Source organism: Rattus norvegicus, chromosome 4 (genome assembly GCF_036323735.1).
Source record: "Rattus norvegicus strain BN/NHsdMcwi chromosome 4, GRCr8, whole genome shotgun sequence".
Lineage (NCBI taxonomy): Eukaryota > Metazoa > Chordata > Mammalia > Rodentia > Muridae > Rattus > Rattus norvegicus.
The window spans coordinates 125991934-126017293 of NC_086022.1; the positions used below are offsets into that span (position 1 = coordinate 125991934).

General features: G+C 44.5%; 1 protein-coding gene and 1 long non-coding RNA gene across 10 annotated transcripts in view; one reads left to right on the top strand and one right to left on the bottom strand.

The window, feature by feature from the left end:
• The window catches only part of C4h3orf20 (similar to human chromosome 3 open reading frame 20), a 51471-nt gene that overhangs the window by 15608 nt on the left and 10503 nt on the right, over nt 1-25360 (top strand). For 3 of the 8 annotated variants that reach the window (XM_039108168.2, XM_063286539.1, XM_063286538.1), the window contains 8 exons: nt 245-361; nt 1267-1399; nt 2306-2575; nt 6103-6252; nt 7500-7620; nt 11542-11673; nt 15722-15845; nt 17110-17356. In XM_039108168.2, the coding sequence (XP_038964096.1) occupies nt 245-361; nt 1267-1399; nt 2306-2575; nt 6103-6252; nt 7500-7620; nt 11542-11673; nt 15722-15845; nt 17110-17356 (1294 nt within the window). The other 5 variants (XM_039108172.2, NM_001134623.2, XM_039108169.2 and 2 more) reach the window with 4 other exon arrangements.
• Nucleotides 1-25360, bottom strand: part of LOC102554857 (uncharacterized) — a 63950-nt gene that overhangs the window by 576 nt on the left and 38014 nt on the right. For both annotated transcript variants that reach the window (XR_005503741.2, XR_010065873.1), the window contains one exon: nt 6618-6775. This is a non-coding gene — a long non-coding RNA (uncharacterized LOC102554857). The remainder of the gene's footprint in view (nt 1-6617; nt 6776-25360) is intronic.

The window sequence follows — 25360 nt, forward strand, 5'->3', positions numbered from 1 at the left end:
GCTTGGAGAGGCAGAAAGATTAGAAATAAATGTCCATCAATGAAGACAAATTATGGTCCATGGAGAGACTGTTTCATAGCGAGCAACAAAATGAGTTCTTTCCCTATAAGACTTCCTGGTTGGTTTATGACTACAGGTAACTTTGCAATAGCTGGCCGCTGTTTAAAAGAGAAGAATACTTTACATTTTTGTAATTTAACTGAAGTTTCAAATATGGTAAAGAAGACTCACTCTTCTTCTCTAGAATCCCCCATGAACATTTCTGCTATGGGAGTGAACACACCTTACCAGCTGGTCTTCCAGGCATCCACAGCCTGTCTGAGCTTCTCCCTCTCCACAGGAAAGGAAAGCAGGAAGAGAGGTGAGGAAAAAGTAGCATCTCCAGTCACAGAGATTCAGCACCCTGTGACACACAGGTCCTTATAAGCACTCCAGAGCTGCAGCACATGTAGTTACAGCAATAAGAATTGCATTGCATTCCCCACGTGGCTCCCCCACTCAGTCTAGTCCTTTAACCCAGGCACTGTCCAGAATGTGAATGAGACAGCACTGTCCAGCCACACCATCAATGGGGAGCTGAGGTATTTGTATCCTAAACTTAGCAGGCTCCAGTTCTGTGGGCAGAAAGCAATGTCACAGAAGATTCCCCTGACCTGTTGAGAAAGTCCCACACAGAAGGGAGGGAACGTTAGGGAAAACAGACAGCAGATGAGAGAAAGAAGCTCCAGAGGTAAGGTGTGTGTATGGTAGGAGCCTGCTGTGAATAGGAAAGGCCTCAGGACTTTACATCCATCATGTCAACTATGATGACAGATGAGCTACACAGACAGGCATGTGTGTTGTGGGGATTGGGTAATGAAGGAAGGCCAGGGTTGCCTCATGCTGCCCCTTGTAATTCCACAGATATTGGAGGTAAGGCTAGAAGTTGAGAAGCTTGAAGCCAATTCTTCACCCATCCTGGCTGCCTATGTGACTTGTCTTCCTCATGCTTCACTGTTCTTGGTAAAAGGGGACTGGCTATAGAGGACTGTGGAAGCATCGGCATTAAGGCCGACTTCATTGCTATTGCTGCTGCCCATCACTGTGTTCCTCAGTCTTCGAAGTACTTTAATTATTGGCTGACTGAGTTAGCAGGTGATGATCCCCATTTCGGCATAGCATAAACCTAACGTGTTCTGCAGCCCTTTCCCAGGAGGATGTAACATTCAAGGATCCACCTCTAAAGCCCACCATATCTGTCTCTCTACCTCTCACCTCTAACTACAGGCAGGGCAAAGGCTATAGACGATGTCTCGTCTCCACCGGTCCGAGCCCGAACCCCTCCTGAAAGCACTATTATTGAGTTGCCTGACCCCTGTCCTGAGGCCCGGGAAAAGCTGCAGGATATGTGTCGCCACATGTGAGTGCCTAGATATTGGGATGGTGTCTACAGGACATGAGACACAAGGACAGATGGGTGTCATAGCAGTAAGTGCACACCCCACCCCAGGTCATGTCCTTTACACATACACACACACACACACACACACACACACACACACACACACACACACACACACACATACACACAGAGTACATGGTCCATCCAATTACAGATAAGAAAATAAAGCCATTCTGGAGCTTGCCCTGCTCTGTTAGCCCAATTCCTGTTCAACCGTCTCTGCCTCTGCACATCCTCCCTCACCCAAGGAAGTCATTCGTGTAGCTCCCTGCAGTTCACAGGCTTGTGCCCTATGTGGCAATTTTTTAGGCATAATTTGCTAAGTGTTCAATATCTCTCTCGAAACAGACTATGTCACTCACATAAGTGAGTCACGGTATATTATTTGGGGATACTGGGATGCCTAGCAGAAAACTACTTCCCTAACTGTCCTGCTCATAAAGCTTAATTCCTATTTCATATCTATGTCTTTTGGAATCACTGGGCCAAGTTACAGGTAGGAACAGCCACCCAGCTTACCTCTGTACTGTGACATGCTAGAATAAACCCACCCAGAACTTCAGGATAGTGGGTAAAGGGATAGTTTGTCTCCCACTGTTCCAGAGTCCCTCTCTGTGCATAGCCTCATTATGTAGGTCCAAACAATCAGACAAAGACTGATCTTCCCAGGGTACTGACACCTTCCCACTTCTTCCTAAAAATACTACCTTTGCATATGAAGAAGAACAGGATGGGGTATGCACTTTGGGACAAGAGGACTGGGGTGGGAGTCTTGAGTCTTGGATATTGGGAAGGGGCTATAGAGAACCTCTCTGGAGAGTGAGAACCGAGCGCCTAGAAGATGCGTTCATCTCCTTCCCACAGAGAAGCCGAAAGGATCTTGTGGAGAGGGAGGAATGCCTCCTGCCCCATGATTTTACGCAACTACAGGTCAAAGATACCCTCTCATTTAATGTTGGCCTCCAAGGGGGAATCTCACCATCCTCTCACTGCGGGAACTCAGATTACTGCTTCCACTCTTCACCAGCCTTCCAGCCAGCATGCTCAAATGGGCCGCCATTCTCAAGAGTGGAGGGGGCCCAAGAAGCCCATCAAGCTGCATTACACTTTCTATGATGGCTCCTCCTTCGTTTAATATCCTTTTGATGGGTGTTACTCTTTCTCCTCACCTTAGCCCAGAGAACCCCTAACTGAGAGAAACAGCTAACTAACTCTTCATTGGGGACTCTTGGTCAACTAGAGAAGCCTGCTGAGGATGCTCTGGGGGTAAGTGTTGGTCCAGGTCAGGCTCTGGAGGGACTGAGGAAAGAATTCAGAGTCTAAGTTCAGTATAGTTTAAGTCAGCAGGAGAATATCAAGCCCTTCATATCTGTGAGAAGCTTGCCTGTGCAGGCAGGTCCCTGCCTTCAAGGCTCTGCCAGGAGAGAGAAAGCTACCAACAGGATGGTTCATTTCCAGTGGGAGGAAAAGTAAAATATCTCTAACTGGTTTGGGGAGGATTGTTTCCTTGATCCTTGTTCACTAGTTGTTTTATCCCTGTGGTCCTTGTGCTTCACCTTTGGAGTCTAAGCCCTCATTGGCTGCACACTTGCTGCACCTGCAGCTAAGCTCGGCCTTGGACGGCTAAACCCTTGTTGGGTAGTGGCAGAACAGGACACATGAATCCAATGGGCACTATAGACCCTCTTCAGAAATATGCACGTGCGTATGTATCCACACGCGTGTAAATTGTGAGCTGCAGCTTCAGGGAACTTCAGGCCCATGTGGGGCTACCTTGCCCTAGCGCTGACTCTTCCCTGCACTGACCAGTCTCCACACATGTTCACAAGTTAGCTTTCTAGCAAAGGGACCAAAGAAGGGTTGCCTGGGAACTTTGTTCTTACCTGTCCCAGAATTTTGAGGTGCCCCAGGTGGAATTACCTCTAACCTCTTATCCATTGCTACAGGAACACTCAACTTGACTCCAACAGTGATGGCATCCTGATAATAAGTCCATTTCCTCCTTGGCGGTCACAGAGGCCAGGGTCAGTTCTTATGTATTTTCATTACTTGTCTTGTTGGTGTGACAAAACACCATACCAGGTATTTCAGGAAGGAAGGGTATTTGGCTCTCAGTGTGAGGGTACAGTCCTTCATGTTAGGCCTGGTGGCAGATGTGTGAAGTGGCTGTTCACATGAGTCAAGCCAGAAAACAGCTAGAGATGAGTGAGACCCAGTGTTCTGCTTGCCTCCTCCTCTTTATCCGGTCTGGGACCCTGACCCATGGAATAGTGCTGTCTACATTCAAGATGGCTCCTTCCACCTCAGCTAAACCTCTCTGGGAGGAAATATGATCACAGACACCCCCAGAGGCTTGTCTCCTACACAATTCTGTCACTGACAGGCCACATCAGCTGTCACAGTGACCCTGCCCATGTTAGTCAATCTGAGTGCCTTACTTCTCTTGGTTACGTGATGAATGAGTTGGACCAAGTAGTCTTGAAGTTCTGTCACCGTGTTCAAAGGCAAAGGTGAACCTGAGCTGTTGGATCCATCCTGAGTGAAATGTCTGAAAAGCTTTTCTTCAGCACCTGGTTTCTGTGCAATGCTGACTTTAGCAACCAATTCTCCTTTTACACACAATGAGATCAGATAAAATGATAGGTCTTTGTGGTGGCCTGTTTCAGGCCATAGCTGATTTCAACCTCTTGGTGCAGCCCTTAGAACCACCATGCTCAGTTTCCATTCTTCACAGGAATCAGTTGGAATCCCCTGGTAACAGTGAAGCTAAATAGCTTGGCATTTGTTTCTTTTGGCAGATGGTCTTTGCAGTGCATCCTAGTCCCTTTGCTCGTCCCTTGGTTATCTTTTGGTGAGGCAGTGACTAAGACTTGAACCCAAGGCTTCAGTGTGCCAAACACAGTGTACCATTGAGTTCTGCCTCTAACCCCCAAAGTTGTTAATTTTGATCAAGTCTAAATTTCCCAATTTTGTTGCTAATGCTTTTGGTTTCTACATCCACAACATCATTGCCAAATCTAAGACTATGGCGTTTACTCTGTGTTTCCCTTCTAACAGCTTTATAGATGAAGCTTTTAACACAGGTCTTGGAGGTGTTCTGAGTCAGCATTTGCATCTTGGGTGAGCCAAGGCTTCATTCCTCTGCACATGGGTATCCTATTGTCTCAGTGCCTTGTTGAAGAGATCACTTTTCCCTCTTTGGATGGTCCTGGAGATCTTGGCAAAAATAAATTGACTATAGATGGAAGGATCTATTTTTAGATTCATTTTTAATTCACTGTTCTAATTTTGATGTCTATCCTTATGCCAGACCACATTGCTTTAATTATTAAAGATTTGTGGTGAGTTTTAAGTCAACAAGTGTGAGTCCTCCAGATTTTTTGGGGGGAGGGGTGGTATTGTTTTCTTTTCTTTTTCTTTTTTAGAAACAGGGTCTCTCTGTGTAGCTCTGGCTGTCCTGGAACTCACAGAGATTTGCCTGTCTCTGTCTCCCAAATTCTAGGATTAAAGATGTTCACAAACATATCCAGCTTCATTCAGTGTACTTTACTTCTTTGGATATCCTCTCTTGTCTCCTTCTTTTTCTTGGATTTCTGAAATTTCTGTTATGCATATGTTGCTGTGCTTGATGGTCTTTCCTGGGACTCTGAGCTCCTCTATTCTTTCTTGGTATCTCACATTGTAGTTTAGGCTGACTTGACAGTATGTAGCCTAGGCTAGCCTAGAACTCAGTTATTTTCCTGCCTCAGTCTCTCAGGTTCCTGAACTCTAGGCATGAGTTGTCAGGCCTGAGGTTTCTTCTTTTTCTTTATTCTTTACAGTCCAAATAATTTCAGCTCATTGGCTTTCTAATATAATGATTTTTTTATTTTATTGTTTAATTTACTGCTGTATTTATTTAGTGAAATCTTTGTTTCACTTATTGCACTATCTGCCTAAGCTCTAGAATTTCGGGTAGGTTACTTTGTGTCATTTCTACCTGGGGATCACCCTCCCTCCTTCCATTTCTGTTTTTATTTGGCTGGTGGGAAAGACTGAGGAAGATGGATTGCAGTGCCAACCACTAGAGTCCTCCTACCTGGAGTACTGCTTCTGCAGTTTTACACAGAGAAGAAGCTGCCAACACTGTCCTTCTGAGGATCAGTGGTTCCTGGGGCCTCTGAGCTAGGAACGGAGCAGAGAGTTATTATTTTCCTACCAGACTGGCCAAAAGGGGAGACTATCTGCCAGTGCTAGAAACACTGCTGGCTCTGGAGCCCATGCTCTGGCTCTGTGCTCATTGTGGCGTGAGATGGGACCAGGCGTTTCCTACCCCTCTGATTCTCACTTGGGTAAACTCCTCACTGGTTTTCCTGGCATCTTCATGTTTTAGCACTAAAAGTCTGTCTCTAGTACCATTTGGACCTGTGAAACCCTACTGACATGTGAACAGAGATAGGACTACCTCTCATAAGGTACTGTGAGGAATAAGTAGATATAGGAAGGACCTGGAGCATAGCTGGGTTCTGTAATTATTTAACTGTGACACATGTGAAACGCACAGGATCTTTGAAGGAAGGGAACAATACACAAGAGAAGAATCCTTTCACATGTCGCTGTGGGGACCCTGAGGCCAGCACCTGGACAGTTTTCTGTTAGTTAGACTTAACTGTATCTGCCAGCTATCCCTCCGGAAACATCGCCATGCTTCAGATTCCCACGTGCTGCAGAGGGAAACCCATCACCTGCCTCTTTAATGACATACCTAATATCTTCCTGGCTCTGTTCAATGCTGAAGGCCTGGGCTGTGTTTACTACAACCTGAAGAACAGGTGAGTAGGTCAAGGCAAGTGTAGCCTCATGGAGTAAGGTGGTGACTGAAAGGTAAAGGAGTGCAGGAGGCACTGAGGCAGGAACACCTTGTACTTGGAGGCCCAGTGACTGGCTCTATAGTGCAGTTTCCACAGTGAGTTAGAACCCACTCCAAGTCTCCCACTGGGTACCCCAGAACACGAAGACCTCCATTCTTGGTCAGACACATGGGGCTTTTGTTGTTGTTTTCAAGGCTGAGGACCAGGACCTCATAAATGCTAACAAGTGCTCTGCCAATGGCTCATCTCTGAAAGCACAGACAGACCAGAGCCACATCTCCATTTCTCAGCCCTGGAAGAACTCTTTAATAGGAAAAGTTACTTACCCAGAAGTGGGTAAACAAGATGTGTGGTGTTTCTTTACTTTCCTCGTGACAAAGCAGCTGACGTGACTTGAAGTAGGAAAGACTTATTTGGGCTCCCAGTTTTAGAGCTGTTAGTTTATCATGGCACAGTGAATTAGAGTGGTTCTCATTAGGGTGACCTAGGAAATAGACAAAGGAACTTACTGGAAAGGATCAGAGCAACACAGCCTCCGCAGGATACAACTCAGTGACTACCTTCCACTCCCTAGGCCTTGCCTCCTGCCTTTCATCACCTCCTAATGATGCCAGTGTATTATGAACCCGTCAAAGGGTTAATCTGCTGCTTAGGACAGAGCCCCGAAGAACTGCTCATCTCTGAAAGCACAGATAGACCCAGAGGCACGAACCACTAATCTAGGCATTTCCAAGTTACTCAAGTTGACATTTCAGGTTAACCATCATGCATGAGGTCTCTAAAGTACAGCACATACTCTCGACAGCTAGGAGCTGATTTTGTCTGACTTTTCATATGCAGTTTTTTGGAAGAAGTGACTTCCTTTCATGTTTGCATGCTCTAGCTCACATTTTGTTACCATTATACCAGGCTTCTGGGCTACAGAAAAAAAATTAGATTTCCATCTTTTGGGTTTCACTTGAGCCCTTCTCCACAGATACCCCCACTAGCATCGGTTGGTGTTAATAGTCAGACCACAGTGAGTGGAAAGGTAAAGCCATTCACAGGAGTCTTCAGACTCTTCCATTCTCCTCATCAGATTGTTTATGTCAGGTAACCTTTCTTTCAGACCAGGACCGACTCTCCCAGCCCTGCCTCTCTGTAGCCTGTAGTGAAGAAGGGGTTCTCTCAGGGCCTATAATACTTTCTGTCTTTTGTGGGTCTCCCAGCTGTCCATACGTCTTGGTTTTGGATGAAGAAGGTGGGATCACAAATGACCAAAAGGGCTACATAGTCCACAAGTGGAGCTGGGCCAGCAAGACCGAGACATTGCTCTCTCTGGAGTACAAGGTACATGGGCAGCATGGTAGGGGCGGCTTCCACAGACTGCTCAGCACTGACAGGAAGCACTGCTCCCTGTCAGACAGCACTGCCCCCTGGACCACCTGGTCCTGTTCAGAGGTTGTGAGACAGTCAACAGTAGTCCACAGTAGGTTCACTAGCTCTTCACTAGCCTGTAACAACTGTAGGCTACTGTACTGATCCTCCATGGCAACCTCCTTCCCACTGGAGTTTTGATTTTATTGTAAAATATCCTTCATTTTATGAAGTATCATTTATGGTGGTTGAAAGCTTTACTTTTAATACTTTTTTTTTACTTTCTTAGAAATTTTATTACTTTATGTTGTAGAAAACTGGCTACTGAAGAACCAACCAGTACTTGAAAAGTTAGAGAACTCAAGTTCATTTTATCCTAGCTGGCCTAGACTGAGCTCACGCTCTGCAAATCCAGCTGCTCACTGTAGAGTTTGTTGTTGATGATGATGATGTTGTTTTACAATTTGTGTAGACTGTGCATCGGTTTTGAAATTTCCTGCCCACTACATGGTCATTTTCAGGCAGTTTGCATTTTATGACCATGGAGGGGAAATGTCACTGCACTTAAGCTTGTTTACAGAAGCAAGCATTATGGGTCTCAGAACACTCTACCTTCAGGAAGCAGGGCTTCTCTAGAAAGACAGCTAGTAGGGCCAGCAAGATCACAAAAGAACTTGGCATGCTTCTGCCAGAAGTCAGCCTTTAACTCATCTGTCTCCATTTCTCTATAACACATAGGACACAATTGTTATTCAGCTATCAGAGTTCACAACAGTCACTTGACTAAGTAGGGAGCATATTTAGTAAAGGTACAACATGTATTTCTTTTCGTGTGTGTGTACATGTGTACATGAGGCACACACATGGTCATGAGTTCAGTGCCAGCCTGTCTGTATTATTGCCACAGATAGGCATTACTGTGCAGCAACTTCCTCCAAATTAAAGCACTGTCCTGGAGGGAGGACAGAAGCTCCTACTACTTAGGAAATAAGCAAGCTTTCAAGTTCAGGGAAGCCAGAACCTATGATTCACAGGGCCCCTGCCTAGAGTATATAAGAGAGAAATGACTTTGGGGAGGAGACTCTCAAACCAACTGAGCTGTCCGGAGTGACGCTGGAATTTGCTAGCTACCTGCAAGCTGTTTAGAAAACAGCAAAGGTCACATGCAGAGGTGAGGGGACAACTTGCAGGAGTTGGTTCTCTTCTACCACCTGAGTCCCAAGGCTTGAATTCGGGTTGTCCATCTTGGCAGCGTGTACCTTGACCCACTGAGCTTTCTCGCTGACCATATAGCTTTTTTAAAAATAGTGCCCATTGCATGACTTTGCTGAGAAGATGTGACCAAATGTCTGCTCACTCTAGAAAGGGCATTAACACATGACCAAAGAAACATTCCTACCTCAGTCTGGCTTGACAGACAAACTAATTTATTGGAGTTACTTACCAATGTATGAGTGAGAGAGTTACTTAAAAAACTGAAGGGCTTGAAAGCAGCTAGCTGGATTATCAAACAGCCATCCCTGGTGTGGGTGATAGGCCACCAAGGATGTATCCCTAGGGTTTTCTACACAGCTGGCAGGTAGCTGGCAAAACCTGCGTCACTCCAGACAGCTCAGTTGGTTTGAGAGTCTCCTCCCCAAAGTCATTTCTCTCTTATATACTCTAGGCAGGGGCCCTGTGAATCGTAGGTTCTGGCTTCCCTAAACTTGAAAGCTTGCTTGTTTCCTAAGTAGTAGGAGCTTCTGTCCTCCCTCCAGGACAGTGCTTTAATTTGGAGGAAGTTGCTGCACAGTAATGCCTATCTGTGGCAATAATACAGACAGGCTGGCACTGAACTCATGATCTTCCTGCTCAGTCTCCTGATTGCTAGAATTGTAGACATATATCATGATGTCCAGATATTTAGCACTGTTCCTTATCCTGGAGCTGCCCAGCAAAGGTCTATGCAGTCAGAAGCAGCCTGCAATAGAAGGTGGCCTGTGATTTATAACAAGAAGTGATGATGTATGCTTTAGAGATGATGGTAGGGAAAATTCTAGATAAAATGGAAGAACATTATTCCTAAAGGCTTTGTGTGGGGTCTGGTGTGGTATCGCTTAAGAGTTTCTATGTTCTCCTGTAAAGGAAAGAGGACATAAGGTGGGGTTATCAGGCTCTGGGTAGTTCATATGTTGTCTTTTTTGTTTTTCTAAGATTTATTTATTTTATGTATATGAGTACACTGTAGTTGTCTTTAGACACACCAGAAGAGGGCATCAGATCTCATCATTTCACAGTTGGTTGTGAGCCACTATGTGGTTGCTGGGAATTGAACTCAGGACCTCTGGAAGAGCAATCAGTGCTCTTAACCGCTGAGCCATCTCTCCAGCCCCAATAACAAGTTTTTAATAACACTTTGCACATATATATTAGTATGGCCTGTACAGTTTTAGATGTACTGATTTGACTCAGTGGAATAACTGTCTGGGACCTATAATTTGGTTCCTGACCCGAGACAAGAATTTGGAGAGAACAGACATGTCAGATAGCAAATAATCTCATAAGAAGAAGAACCTTGACTGAGTTTGTAGAGCATCTGTATTGTGGGCTTTAAGAGAGGGCAAATACCCAGGGAGCAGGACAATAGATAAGTAACAGTGGTACTGTGCTAAGCCTTATGCATATTTTGGTCCGAGAAGGATGCCCAGCACCCTCAGAGAGTAGCTCTATTATTATCTCTAGACTGAGAAGATAATTGACTTCCCTATAACTGCCCAATTGATAAAATTCAAAACTGGAATAGAATCTGACCCTTCAGCAAAGCTGGAGTTCCTGATGACATCCCTGTTCCAGTTTCTCTAGATGAGGAGTGGGTAGTTTCTTTTAAGTAAGTGTGATCAGCAAGTCTGAAGATATCCAGAGACTTGGCACATCATGGACTATTATTGTCTGTGGCACACATGGGCCAGATCCAGATGATTGAGTACATGAGGTAGAGATGTCTCAATGATGAGACAGTGAGGCCCTGACTACTGGGCCAACATCTGGACTAACAAAAGAAGGAGCAGAGCAGAGAGCTCTCTTGAATCAGAACAGCCTAGGGGCATATCTGTAGGTAAAGAGATGTTGTAGACTGGAGCCCAGAAGACTGGGAGGAACACAGTGGTGGAGGATTGCATGCTCTGTGGCCTTGCATAAATAATGCTTAATGCTCAGGACTGGCAAACTGTCGAGAAGTAAACAGGCTGCTCTGCTCTCCATGTCTGAACCATCCTCTCCTGAGAGGCAGGAGCATTTATGACATAGAAAGACTCCCCTGCCATTAAAAAATGTCCTTTGGTCAAGTGGTAGTGATGGCACACACCTTTAAACCCAGCACTCTGGAGGCCGAGGCAGGTAAATCTCTCTGAGTTTGAGGCCATCCTGGTCTACAGAGCAAGTTCCAGGATAGCCAGGGCTATATAGAGAAACCCTGTCTTGAAAAACCAAAACCAAAAACTATCATTTGAACTGAACAGCAGCTCCATATTTCATGCTGAAGAGTCTGGGATTCAGGGAGATGGAACAGCTTACTAGCAGAACAAGATTCAAGTTAGTTGGTGCCTGAGTAGTTGCAGCTGTCTGATCCTGCACCCACAAGGTATTCCAGTGTGTCTACAGGACTCAAGCTGACTCCCCTGACTGGCACAGTGCTTTGCAACTGTTTCAAGAGTGAGTTGGAAGAGAAAAAACAGAAATTGCTGACTTTTCTCAGTAAATCTCCAAAAGGGCACGGGTATTCTGTCTTCTCTATGAAAGTTAGATTCTGGCATAAGACCCAGAAAGCTTACACATCTCAGCTCCAAGCTAAACTGAGTTTGTGCCTTGGGCTAGGAAGAAGCAGAGATCCACGAGTGCTGACTTCTCTATCTGCAGGTGAATGAACAAATGAAGCTAACAGTCTTGGGGCAGGACTCCATCTCTGTCACCTTCACCTCCATGAATGAGACGGTAACACTCAGTGTGTCGCCCAAAAGCTGTCCCCATACCGTGCTGCACGACAAACGGGTAAGGCAAAGTGGATGAGTAGGGCAGAGCATGTGGGGCATCTAGCTGTGACTCGGGGTGTCTCAGCAGAGCTTACCATGCCAGGGCATTCTCCTGCTACGTTGTAGGCAAGGCTCCTCCATGTCCCCACGCTTAAGCAGCTATGAATGGACATTTCTCAGAAAAAGGTGCTGTGTCTGAACTGAACACACATACACATTCTGCTTGTCTCTTACTCCTTGAACAGCACACAGTGAAGCAATGACTGGTGTAGGACTCTCATTGTACTAGTTTGCCAGGCAATCTAGAGATAGCTAAAAGACACAGGGCATGGGTGTAGGAAATGGTGAACCCTACGCCAAGGGACTTGAATAAGTTGAGGTATCTGTGGAGATGTTCACATCTGTGAGAATATAGACCCCATAAGCGGAGAGATGGCTGTGCTTTCCCATTATTTTTTGAGAGGATAAAGATACAATAGAACCTTTTTAAGTCCAATCTTTCCATTCATTGGTCCAACTGTGGCCTGGCTAAAACAACATCATAGAACAGATAGAGTAAATGAATAAGATGCCATCCCTAAACTTTGAGGTGTCCAAAAGACAACACTTGGCATGGAAGTGAGACTGGGCTAACCGAGAGCTCGTGTGAACAGGGCAGATCACTGTAATTCACCTGTTAAAATCATTGCTGGGGGGGCTGGGGATTTAGCTCAGTGGTAGAGCGCTTACCTAGGAAGCGCAAGGCCCTGGGTTCGGTCCCCAGCTCTGAAAAAAAGAACCAAAAAAAAAAAAATCATTGCTGGGATTGGTTCCTAGAACAAGAGGCAGTTTGCCCAGTGCCAGTCCCTGTTTTCACTTGTCCACCTGCAGGAATTACAAACAGTATTGTTTTTCCCTCAGTGGCATCCTGGCTGAATGAGCAATTCTAAGGACCTGACCAAGGTGTTCTTAAGCTATGGGACATTACCATAGCATGTCATCAACTCTCAGGCCCTCAGACACAGCTGACTACTTTGTGGTTACACAGAGACATGGGGCAGGCATTCATTGTAGATCCTCACTATATGATCCTCACTGCACAATTTCTCTTTCATTAATTTATTAAATAATTCAGCAAACATTTATTAGCACTAACAGTATGTCGTGGTAGCTGCTGGAGATGTAGAAATGAGTCTTGTTTCTAGTCTGGACCTTTCAGTCTGGCAGAAGGGATGAAGAACACATACTAGGTAAGAGTCCAGCCTGGTCACGCCATGCAACAGAGGTGTATGGGAGCTGCAGACACGAGGAAAGCTGTTTACCAAAGCTCTCATAGAAACACCAAGGACACTCAGGTGCCTGTGAGCTCAGACTACACAGTGGCAAGGATTATAACTACAGCGGGCTTAGGTACAGTACTGAGTATTTAATAGCACATGGGAATCTAGTCCTTCCCTAGCAAAAAGAAAGTGAGAGAGGAAGGAAGCACAGACGGCAAGCACGTAGGCTAGATGAATGAACGTGCTGTGATGAGTAAGCCTGCATGGTGCCTCTCATGTCCACTGGTCCCAGATTCTTCTAATGGTCATTGTTAATGTATACTATGTCTGATAATCTCTTAGTGTTTTCTGAGGACATGACGTAAGCAACCTAAAGACCAGAGGAGCTGAATGAAATGACTCTCAAGTCTGTGTGCTCACATGCACTCTCGGCCTGGGAAGACTAAGTAATTCAAGTGGAATTTGGCCTTACTTTAGTGCACCTGTAGTGAGCCAGAACTAGAAGCTCATGCTGTACTGCCCAAGCTGGCAGACACAGTACCAGTCACACAAGGCTGTTGAACCTTCGAAGTGCAAGGAGCACAAATTGATTTGAAATCTCAGTAAAAATACATCCTGTGTTTCAAAAATTTAATGAGAAGAGAATGCAAAATTTCTCAGTAATTGCCAATTTTTTATTGTAAGCTAAATGATCATTGTAAATATACTCGAGAAAATAAATATATTATTAGAATTAACTGTACATTTAGGATGTTTTGAATATGGCTGCCAAGCATTAAGCTAGCTTGCATTGTATTTCTGCTATACTGTGCTAAATATTGAGGGTAGGTCTCCATCAAGGGTCTCACAAAGGCCAGTCTGACAGGAAGTAGAAGGATGACAAGTTATTTAAAATGACACAATAACTCAAGGAACATGACTATCTTGGGGACATTCAACACAGGGATAAACAGGCTGATGCGTTAAAATAGCCTCAGAAAACATGTTGCATTATAGATGACACACACTAGTAATGGAGGAAGCTGACTTGCCAAAAAAGCATTGTCTGTAATTGCTTCTATTTAAAAAGGCACAGTGTCTTCTATAATGTATATTTATAACTAGATGAACAGAAACAAATGAAAATAAATGTAATAATTTCCTGTGAGCAATGGGATTTCCAAACTTCATCCTGAAAAACAAGGTTCAGCGTTTCAAGTTATTTTTGCATGAACTCCCAACTCAGATATCTGGTCATCTTAGATCCTTGGGACTGGCAGTTTCAAGGACAAAGACAACTTTCAGAGCATTGAGTCTCCCAGGTTAGGAAGAGACCCCAGGCCCTCGGTCCAGGCACTTTCCTGGTATAGGAAAGTTTCCCTATCTATATAGTGATGTGTAAAGGCCAACCCAACTTTAACTCTGTCCTGGGATTTTCAGCCTTTTCAGCCACACATCGCTTGTTTGGCTCTGGTTCTGTGAAAATGCATGGCTACCTAGAAAGTCTGGGACTCGGGGAGGATAGTATCTCTGTCACTGGGAAGCTTGTTTAAGTGGTTTCCCCAGACACCCATCCCAGGGAGAGCCACCTATCATAGTGACAGGCAGAATGGCAGCCCCAGCTTTTACAGCCCTGAGGCTCAGCTCCTCACTAAATATTTCTATGTAGGCAGCACTTTGGAAGCGAAGTGATGCTTTGGCTTAAATGCTTTATTAGCCCATAGCACTGCCTTGGATCCTTTTTGGAATCAGTGTGGATATAAATTACAAGTAAATAAATAAAATTAGCCCAGCAGTAGCAACTGGCCTGCTCAGAAGAATGACTCAGGCTTTGCTAGTAACTGGAGCCATCCTTCATGGGGGTTCTTACCAGCTTAGCCCTTGTCCTGATCATTCTTCTACTCCTCCTCTGACTAACTCCACCTGAGGCTTAAAGTTCACAGAGGGAAACGTCTCATACTTTCACTCTGCTAGGTAAGCAATAGAAAAGGCATAGAACCTACTCTTCAGGAGCCAAGTTTAGGGATAAAAGAAGTGGGAAAATGAACAAGACCCCAGGCAGACATGATGGGGACAGGGAGATGTGGGTGTTTAGTAGAAACGTTCAATAGCTTTGGCTATTCAGAGCAGCATCTTTGGAAAGTGAGACTAGCACACAGAAGCCTACTGGAAACAACTGCATTGAGGATTAGGGCAGAGAGAGGTGAACTTCAGGGAAGCTGATGCAAAAAGTATCTGGGATACCACAGGAAGTCCTGAAGCCAAATGACCCTTCAGAGTAGCCCCAATTCCAGGTGAGAGCCTGGCCCTTTATGATGTGGATGACCTGCTGGTCTCTGTAACCTTGGCCAGCTTGGCTTTTCAGCTAGGAGTTGTCCAGAACCAGTACTCTGGTGACTGACCAAGCAGAAGGATTCTAAACTGCTTATGCACTACTGTCAGTGACACTCCAGAGGAGCCTTTGTCTATCCAGCCATTCACAAAGCAATAGCATTTACTGAGTACCTTCTGCATGAAATCAAAGGACATGAGACCCAGTCCTTACCTCCCCAAAGCTTGCAGTGTAGGGGGACAGAACAAGTATGCCCAATCACTTAGTTAAGTGCTAACTTACCTTGCAGTCACACAACACAGTGGAGTCAGAGAAGCCCTCTCCAGTAGGAGAGGTCTGGCCCAGTGTGCTGAAAGGACTAGGTGAAGAGAAGCAGAGATGTGTTTTAGGCAGAAGGAACAGCCACTTAACCTTCAGAGCAGTCAGTCCTGCTGAGCAGGCAGATAGCTCCCTGAGGGCAGGGGCCCACTGCCCCCAACCCCTTTGCCTCTCTCCAGCCAGTTCGCAGAATCAGCACCATTGATGAAAAGGTGTCCAAGATAAACAGAGGCCTGGTTGAGATCAAGAAGCGGTTTCAGAAGACTGTGATTCAGTTTATGAACTCTGTGCTGCTGGCAGCAGGTAAGGGCAGACAGATGCATAGGCCTACTAGGAAGCCTCTCAAATCTTGGGTCACATGTCTCAAAGTTCAGTCTTTTTCACCTCTTGAGCCTCAGCTTTCTAAGAGGTAGAGACACCCAGTATTTTCTAAGAGGACACACAGCTGGGACTATGAATGGAGATAACTTTAATTTCCAAGCTCTCCTGCTATGTGTTTTTAGTGTCTCCATGCAATTATGTTATTTTCCTATCTCTCACAGACTTTGTGCATCCCTCTGTGTCCTTTCTGCTTTGTCCCTTATGCCCTCTGTCATCCTTTACAACTGGGGCTTACTGCTCCTCTGTGGATGACCTCAGAAGAGAAAAATCTGGTCCCTTTACAAGACTGTCACTGCTAGACACAGAGCACTCTCAGGCCCCATATGAGAAGCTTCAGGAGCCTTCCATATCTGTGGTCTCCACTCTGCTTAGTCCTTGGGAGCAAGGTGCTACTATCTCCTAGCTGGGGCTGCAGCCATGCTCCCCACACAGCTTCTACAAGGAGTCCCTCTCTTGCAGCAGAGACTTAGTTCAACGGTGCCTTTCCTTTGTGAGCCTTCCTTGACTTTCCTCCCAAAGTGAGGCTCCCCACCTCTTTCTGGTGGTTCCCATGGCTGTTCTAAAAGATCTCTACACTGCTCTAGTTATAAATCTTGTTACTCAGTCTTGTGAATATCCCCTTGTTTGTCCACCCCCTTTGTCCTCTGTCACAAGTTCTCAGCGGCAAAGGGACTATCTTGGGCTGTCTTTATGCCTAGCATCCATTTTGTAAATGCTTGCTAGGTGAATGAAGGAACAATAGGTCTCTGACCTCAGAAATTTCTACTGGACCAAGTAGAGAAGACAAGATAGAAAAACCTAAAACTCCCATAACACGGCAAAGAAGAGGACGAAGTCAGCTCAGTGTAGAGACCTGAGAGATTGTATTCTCAGGGAAGGGAACACGAGGTGGACCTGACCTTACTGTGGAATACTGTAGAGATCACAGAGCTCACAGGGCATCTGGGGAAAGTAAGATTGAAGCTGGGTCTTGCAGAACAAGTAGAAATAAGATGTGTTCATTCATGCTGACTGCTGAGTAGGGCAGTGTGTTAGATGCAGAGCAAGGCAGACTGGACAGGAGGCAGTGAGGGTTAGTGGGTGTGAGCTAAAATAGACTCCAGTAGTCCAGGTGGTAGGAGCCAAGAAGCAGAGTCAGAACTGACCTTGTAGTTTGAGAAAGTAACCACAGCATTCCTGTTGACAGGTCTGTTCACCTTAGAGTATCCCTCCCCAAAAAAAGAAGACATAGAAGCTACTCGGGTCAAGTTGAAATCCGGGTCTAATCAAGATAAGATGCGGAATGCAACTTTACACCAAGGAGAAACCGTTACACGAACCCAGCCAGCCCGACCAGACTCCATAGTTGAGGACACAGTGAAGGAGGAATATGTACCCCCATCCTTGATCCGTACTCGAAAGAAGAGCAGCAAAGTCCCTGTCAAAGTCTCAAGGTTGGCTTAGCCCTTCATTTCTTCTGTAAAGTCATGGGACTCGATGGGCAGTGCAGATGCGGGGGAACCGCACAAGCCCCTCCCTCTGTAGCTCCAGTTCTAGGGGTGGAGAAGAATAGGAGACAAATAGGTGCTTAAGTGATATCTTTTATTTTTGAACATTGATTGTGTGTGTGTGTACACGCATATGAGTGCACACACAGCATGGGATAAAGGTGGAGACCAGAGGACACCTCAGGGGAATGGGTTTTCTCCTCACTGTGTGGGTTCCAGAGCTTGAACTTGAGTTTTCAGGCTTGGTCACAAGAACCTTTTTACTTGATAAGCCATCTCACTGGCCCCAAAATGATGCCATTTCAGGTGGCGGCAGGGCTAATAAGAAAAGCTTTCAGTACACTGTGTCATAATAGGGACTGCTCATGGGCCAGACCTACCCTGGCTGCCTAATTTTTATCAATTTTTAAGTACTTTGGGGAAAACCAAAAGAAGGCTGTTTTATGACATATGAAATGAGGGGAAACTCAATAGTATTCTTGGACAATATTCTGGTGGAGCACACTCACCTGTCATTTTCTACCCTCCATAGCTGCTTTCCCAGAGCATGGAAATGTTAAGTCGTTCTGACAGAGCCCATCGGGCCTCTGAAGGCTGGGATAGCTACTGTCTAGTCCACTGTAGAAAAGACTAACCCATTTCTGGAACAGAGTGATTGGGAGTAGGCTGCTAAGGCTACCTTCAATCAGTGTCAGGAAAACTGTTGTAAAGTGGTATTTAAAGGGATGGGGGAAGGATGAGAGACAAGCAGAAGGCAGTTCCTGGGGACAAGAACCAGCTCAGTGTGTGCACGCTGGGAAGATCAGTGTGGCTGGGTGCTACAAAGGGGCTGGTGAGATGGCCCCACATAGTAGGAGAGAACTGACTCCTAAAAGTTGCACTTCACATCTTCATACATGTGCTGTGGCACAGACATATATACACGATTAGTGCTGTAGTGAGAAGTTTGGAAGTTTGGTTTCTTTTGAAACACAGAAATATTATGTTTTTGTTAATCCCTGGTGTGGGATGTGGGGCTGCTTCAGCTTGTCCACAGCTGCTGACTGTGATTTGCCTCACGCTCTGGTGGAGAGTTTCTGTGGTTGTGTGATGTCTGGCATTCTGGGGACTTTTCAGAGGGTGCACAGATGCTAGGCCCTGAGAGTGGGGCAAGCTTTTGGTTGGACATTGGTTGCGGTTTGTTAAGTAGTCATGCACAAAGGAAAAACAACAGGAAGGAAATAGGTAACCGGACTCAGCAAGAAGAACTCTAATGATAACACTGCCCTCTTTTCCTCTATCCTTGCTTCTCTCCTATTTAGCATTAGGGGCTTGAAAGGGTAGAAAGTAGGTGGAGAAGGGTGGAAGAAAAAAGCCACAAAGTAGCCAAAAAGACGGCTACACAATGTAATTTTAAAAATCTGGTTTTTAAAAGAATGAAGCCATGATATGAGTTGAGAACAGTAGGAGATTGATCAAGGTGGCTTGTTATTCTAGAGATGCCATTCCACATGTAGAAGGAAACTCAACAGATTTATCTATTTTTTAAAGCTTAAAAATATGTATATTTTGGGGCTTGTAAGATGTTTTAGCAGGTAAGGGCCCCTGTCATCAAAATGATTACCTAAGATCAATCCCTAGGAACTTACATGATAGAAGAGAACTGAGTCCTACAAGTCGTCCTCTGATCTCCAGGTGCATGTATGCCAGGGCACATGCATGCCCACAAAATAAATAGATGGGTATATTTAAAGTAATATTCTAAAATATGAATTTTTCACAAAATAACGAGAAAATTCTAATCAGATGGCTCAAGTGCACAGACCCTCTAGCCACCAAATCAGGAAGACCCTTACCTAGAAATCCTCTATGCCAATTTCAGTTTCTGACTCCTTCTTCCCAAGACCAAACACTATGAGCACCACAGATTAGCTTCTGTTTTAATTTTGTTTAATGGTTGTATATGGTTGGTTTTCTTGGAGTGTGGCTTTTTTTTACCCAGCATTATGATTTGAGGTTTACTCATTCTTTCTCATCACCATATAACAACTTATGATGTGATCAAGCCGGAGACCACACATACTAATGTTATAGGTGTTCGGTTCCTCACACTTTTGTGCTGCCAAATTGTGCAATTTTATGTGATTGGCAAATGTTAAGGTTTGTAAAGCTGCTGAAATTGTGAATGTGTATGTATGTATGTATGTGTGTATGTATGTATGTATGTATGTATGTATGTATGTATGTATATGTATGTGTCTGTGTATGTATAGTGGCATATGCACATTTGCTGGGGGCGGTATTGAATGTCATCATTGAGTGCTCCATCACACTCTCTGCCTTTTTTCCTTGGCACAGGGTTTTTCACTGAACTTAGACTTCATCTGGCACCCAGCAAGCTCTAGCAATCCTGTCTCCACTCACTCAGAGCTTGTGGTTATAGGAGTGTGTGGCCATGTCTTACTTTTTATTTATGTGCTGAGGATTTGAACTCAGGTATTCATGCTTGTGCAGCAAACACTCTTACCCACTGAATCATTTCCCAACCCCTAGATTATGTTTCATATACCACAGCTATTTTGAAATTATTTTGTATAAGGTATGTGTTGAAATTTGTTTTGCACATGGCTATATAGTTGTTTCTTCAATATTAAAGAAAAAAGAGATCCTTTTCTTCATTCACTTCTCTTTGTACTTCTCCCACAGACCCCCTCCCCAAGACAGGGTCTCTTTGTGTAACCTTGACTGTTCTGGAACTCGCCCTGTGGCTAGGCCAGGATGGCCTTGAAATCGGAGATCTGCCTGCCACTGCCTCCTGAGTGCTGGCATTAAGATATGTGCCACCACTGCCTGGCTGTCTTTGCACCCTTCTAAAGAAAGACAGTGAGTCTATCTATGTGGGTCTTTTTTTATATTACATTCTGTCAATATAATTACATGACTTTCAAATATTGAAACAGCCTTGTATTTCTCGATAACCTTCACTCTGTTATAAAGTATTTGTCTTCCCTGTATTGCTGGGTACATCATGCTAAAATTTTGTTGAAGACTTCTGCATATGTACTTGTGAGGTTATTCCTGTGTAGTTTTTTTTGTTTTTGTTTTTTGTTTGTGAAGTTTTTAATGTTATTGTCTGGCTTACCAGAACTGGCTTACTTAAACTAATTGTGAAGCATTTGTGTTTATTTACGTTGAATCCAGGTCTCTTCCTTTAAGTGTTTGTTAGGATTTACCACGAAACAGTCCTACTCAAGGTCTCCTTTGTAGGTAGCTTTTAAAGACAAAGTTGTTCTTATAAATATAGAACTGGTTAGGCTACTTGCTTTTTCTTGAATGAGCGTTTAGCAGTTTAGGTCTCTAAGGGAATTGGTCATCCAAGTCAGAGTCTAGTTTTCCCCCAGGACATCCTTTGGAAAACTTGTGTTTACTGGTGTGTGTGAATACTCACTTGTACCACAGCATACAAGGAAAAGTCAGAGAACAGGTAGAATCTTGCTGAAGTAGGCTCTTTCTCCAGGATCAATATCAGGCTGCCAAGCTGTGGTAGGTGCCTTTACTGGCTGAACCCCGTGTGCCCCTTCCTGATGTCTGCAGCATCCCTCATGGTGTCTCCTCAGCTCTCACTTTTTGCTTTTATGTGTTTAGGACTCACTGTTCCATGCATGCTGATATAATTAGTGTGTTTCTGGATGGAACAACTTCTCCCCATTATTATATTTGTCAATAATAATTTCTGTTTTATTTTATTACTTATACATGTGTGCATGTATGTGCACATGAGTGCCAGCATTTGTGGAGGATAGAAGAGGGCTGTCAGATCCCCTGGAGCCACTCAGTGTAGCTGCTGTGAACCAAGTGTGGATCTTCAGCAAGAGTAGTACCTGCTCTTAATTACTGAGTGGTCTCTCTAGTCCCTTCCTGTAATGAATTTTTTTACTTACTTTTTCCAGGTATTAGTGTAGATACTCCTGGTTTCTTCTAATTATGATTTGTGTGACGCTTTCTCCCAACCTATCATTTTCAACTTAATTGTATATTTGAATCCAAAATACATCCCTTATGGAGACCATGTATTAAAACATAGATCATGGTGTTATTTATATTTTTATATGTTACTTGTTTACTTGATGTCAGTCTTGCCTCTAAATACAATGAATTGCTTCTCTCATTTTGCTTTCAAGTTTCTCTTTGTGTGTGTGTGTGTGTGTGTGTGTGTGTGTGTGTGTGTGTGTGTGGTTGTTGTGGTTGTTGCTGCTCTTTGAGACTATACCCCAGGCTAGGCTGAACTGTTTACTTCTATTTTAGCCTGTTGAGTACTGGCTTTTTAGCACCACCTCACACACATTCCTGTCTCTTGACAATTAAATTGTAAACACTGTGAGGAGTGCTTTGTACTGATCTCACTGTTTTCACACTGCCTTCCTCTTCTCCTTGCTGCTGAGACACACTGCAGAGTTTGCTTTTCAGCCCTGTGCGTTCAGCTCTAGTTTACCTTTTGTACTTCCTGTCTCTCTGATAGCCGCTGTTTGATGAGACACTGTTCTTCTGGGTTCCCTAGTTCTTGTTTCGTAAGTTGCTTTGAGTCTATCTAAAAGTCAACTTAAGCCCCCTTTCTAGGAAGTCCAATGTCTAAGTTTCCTAAGGAGCAGTTTCTATTTATAATTCCTTTGAATATTCCTCATAACCTGTTCTTTAACTGATCATTCTAAATGTGGAAGCTGTGGGAGAGCACTGTTTCCCTGGGGTTCTTTGTGCCAGGTTTGTTTAGTAACTTTATGAACCCTTTCTGCAAGGGCTGTTTTTTACTGTGAAGTCTTGAGGTCTGCACTCGGTCAGCCTGGTGGCCAACTGCTGGCTTAGTACAGAGCACCAGAAGCTAACGCTGCCCCAGACAACTCTGTGTTGGGACATCGTTATTCTGAGCCTGCCCAGGCTGCCACAGCTGTGTGTCAACTTTCTTACTCAACTTGCACAGTTCCAGAGGAGAAGAGGAGGCTGCTCTTGGGCTTCTCCCCAGCCTGACATGTAGATCCTTCAGTGTTCTTGAGAGACTTTAAAGCCTCCATTTTGCCATCTACCTAGCTCCTCCCAGTTCTTTTTTTTTTTTTCAATATGCTGGCTTTTTTCCTTTTTAAAGTCTGTACCCATGTGTTTTCCTTTTACAAGCAGTCATGTCTGACTTTTTTTTTTTTTTTTTGCCTTTGCATGTGTTCTAGTTAGGTCTCATTGCTGTAACAAGCACTGACCAAAATAAAATTGGAGGAGAAAGGGATTTATTTGGCATACAGGTTACAGACTAGACAAGATCAGCAGCAGAGACATCGGAGAAGCACTCCGTACTGGCTTGTTCTCCCTGCTTACTCAGATGCCTCCTTATACAGCCTAACTCCACTTACCTAGAGACGGCACCGGCCACTGGCTTGGCCCTCCCACGTCAGTCAGCAATAAAGCAAACACCCAGACATGCTCAGGCCACAGTGATGGGGCAATTTCTCATCTGAGGTTTTCTCTTCCCTTCTGTCAAGTTGACAGATGAAACTGACTATGATAAGTGCTTTCAACAAATATTTGCTGGAGTTGCTCAAAGCAGATCCTGAGCTCAACCCTTAGACAGCCTCACAGCCATAATTCCTAGAGCCTGATCCACATTCCCCACCTCATAACAGCACAAGAAGAAGAGTGGTAGAGAAGACAGTTGAAACACCTGCTTCCCTGCACCAAAGCTTGGCAGTTTCTCGTTCTTGAGCTTTGCCAAGGTTGGTCTTGGTTGGTTTTAGTCAGCTGTCTGCCAGCCTGCCTGCCTCCATCTTCCTCTAACTTTGCTGCCATCTTTAATGGAAGAACAGTTTTGGTGTTCCTCTCCTGTTACTTTTGGTGACTTCTTTGTTTCTAAAATTTTAAGAACATGTTCTGAATCCTTGTTGGTAAATTGATTGTTCACAACTTTGTCCCCATTTCATCACATATTAAAATGTGTGTGTGTGTGTGTGTGTGTGTGTGTGTGTGTGTGTGTGTTGATATGTGCTTATCTGCAAGTGTGCATGTGGAGGCTGGAAATTGACTTCAGCGTCTTCCTCTGTTGTTGTCCACCTAACTTTCTGAGAAAAGGTCTTTCAGTAAACTTGGAGTTTAGCTAAACTAGCCAGCCAGCAAGGTCTGGGGATCTATCTGTCTCTCCCCAACTCCAGCATTGGAGTTATATATGTGGCCCACAATGTATATGGGTGTCGGGAGCCCAAACTAAGGTCCTATGCTTGAACAAGAACGTCGCTCACTGAGTTGTCTCTCCAGTCCCAAATGTTGACTTTCCTAATCTACACTTGCTCACCACAGCTGGGGCAGAAGCTCCTGCCTAGGAGAATAATAAGAGAATAATTCGTTCTATATGCCACTATTATAAATTGTAAGAAATCGTAGAGTCTATTTCTCCTACATTAAAAGCCTTGAGCACTTTGAATTTACTCTGCTATAAATCATGATGAATAGAATTAACATTTCTCTTGGATGTTTAGATCCTTAAACAAGAGATTCTCTACTCTACTTTTATTATTTATTTGGTGTTGTGGATTAATCCAGGACCTCACATAAGCTAACTGTATGCTACATTGCCGTGCTCTTCCCCTCTCCCCCAAGCAGATGCTCTCACCAACTTCAGTTAGTAAGTATTTACCATTGTTAAAATTCCTCTGAAGAATGATGAATTGTAAGGCTAGGTATGGCAGTGTATGCTGACAGTCCTAGCACCAAGAAGGTTGAGGCAGGAGGATTACCATCAGCTCAAAGCCAGTGTGGGATACCTGCCAAGACCCTACCTCAAAAATAAGTGCGTGGCTGGAGAGATGGCTCTGGTTAAGAGGACCCGCTGCTCTTGCAGAGGACCAGTTTCAGTTCCCAGCACTCACATGGTGGTGGTGGTGGTGGTTTACACTATCTGTAACTTCCAGGGAATCTGATGGCCTCTTCTGTTCACTGTGCACACACATACATGCAAGCAAAACACTCACATTTAAAGTAAAAAGAATATATTTAAAGTGAACTAACAAGTGTTGAATCACAGACCATGCTCTTGTTTGGGGATGACTTGGCTCTAATCGGAAGCCTTGTTTCTTCAAAGACTTCATTGAGCTTGGGCAGACTATTGCCCTCATGGGAAGGGCTTTCTGTATTAACCTGTAAATGGTGATGACTGTTTCTGTCTTGCCTCTGCTGTGGGGTACAAAATTAGCCAAGGTAATGCCTGTCCCATGGGCCACAGATCCTGTAAAATACTGTGTACAATGGTGATCATGAGAGGGAAGATCATAGCAGTACTTTAGGTCTAATGGCGCCTGCGTTATGTCAGCACACAGCAGGAGGCTGACAAATGCTGGAGCATTGACTAATCTCTATTGCCTCTTTGTTGGGCCAAGTGCTCTTGTTGTAGTCCACCAATCAAAGAACTGCCAGTAGCTGATCTCTTGGAACCTGCAGTGAGATAGGAAAGTATAATGATAAAAGTAAGAGAAGCCACTGGTGGTGGCAGTGCATGCCTTTAATACCAGCACTCAGGAGGCAGAGGCAAGTGGATTTCTGAATTTGAGTCCAGTCTGTTCTATAGAGAACAGCCAGGGCTATACAGAGAAATGGTGATGATGATGAAGATATGATGATATGACATGATGATGATATATGATATGATACGACTGGATAAATAAAATAAGGGTAATGTATGATATATTAAACAGCAAGAAGGGCTTGAGAGAAGGATAAGGCAGGCAAGAAAGAGTGTTGAGATGGAAACATTCAATGGGGTGCTTAGAAAGTCACTAGGAAGGTGATATTTATTTAAAGGTGGCGAGAGAATAGGTTTGTGGCTCTGGGACAAAAACAATGGCCTACGCAGAAGTCAGTGTGGCCCTAGCATGGTGAGCAGAGTGGAGCACTGGGAAGTGTGAGCAAGAAGCAGGAGCTGGATCTCAAACAGCCTGCCCC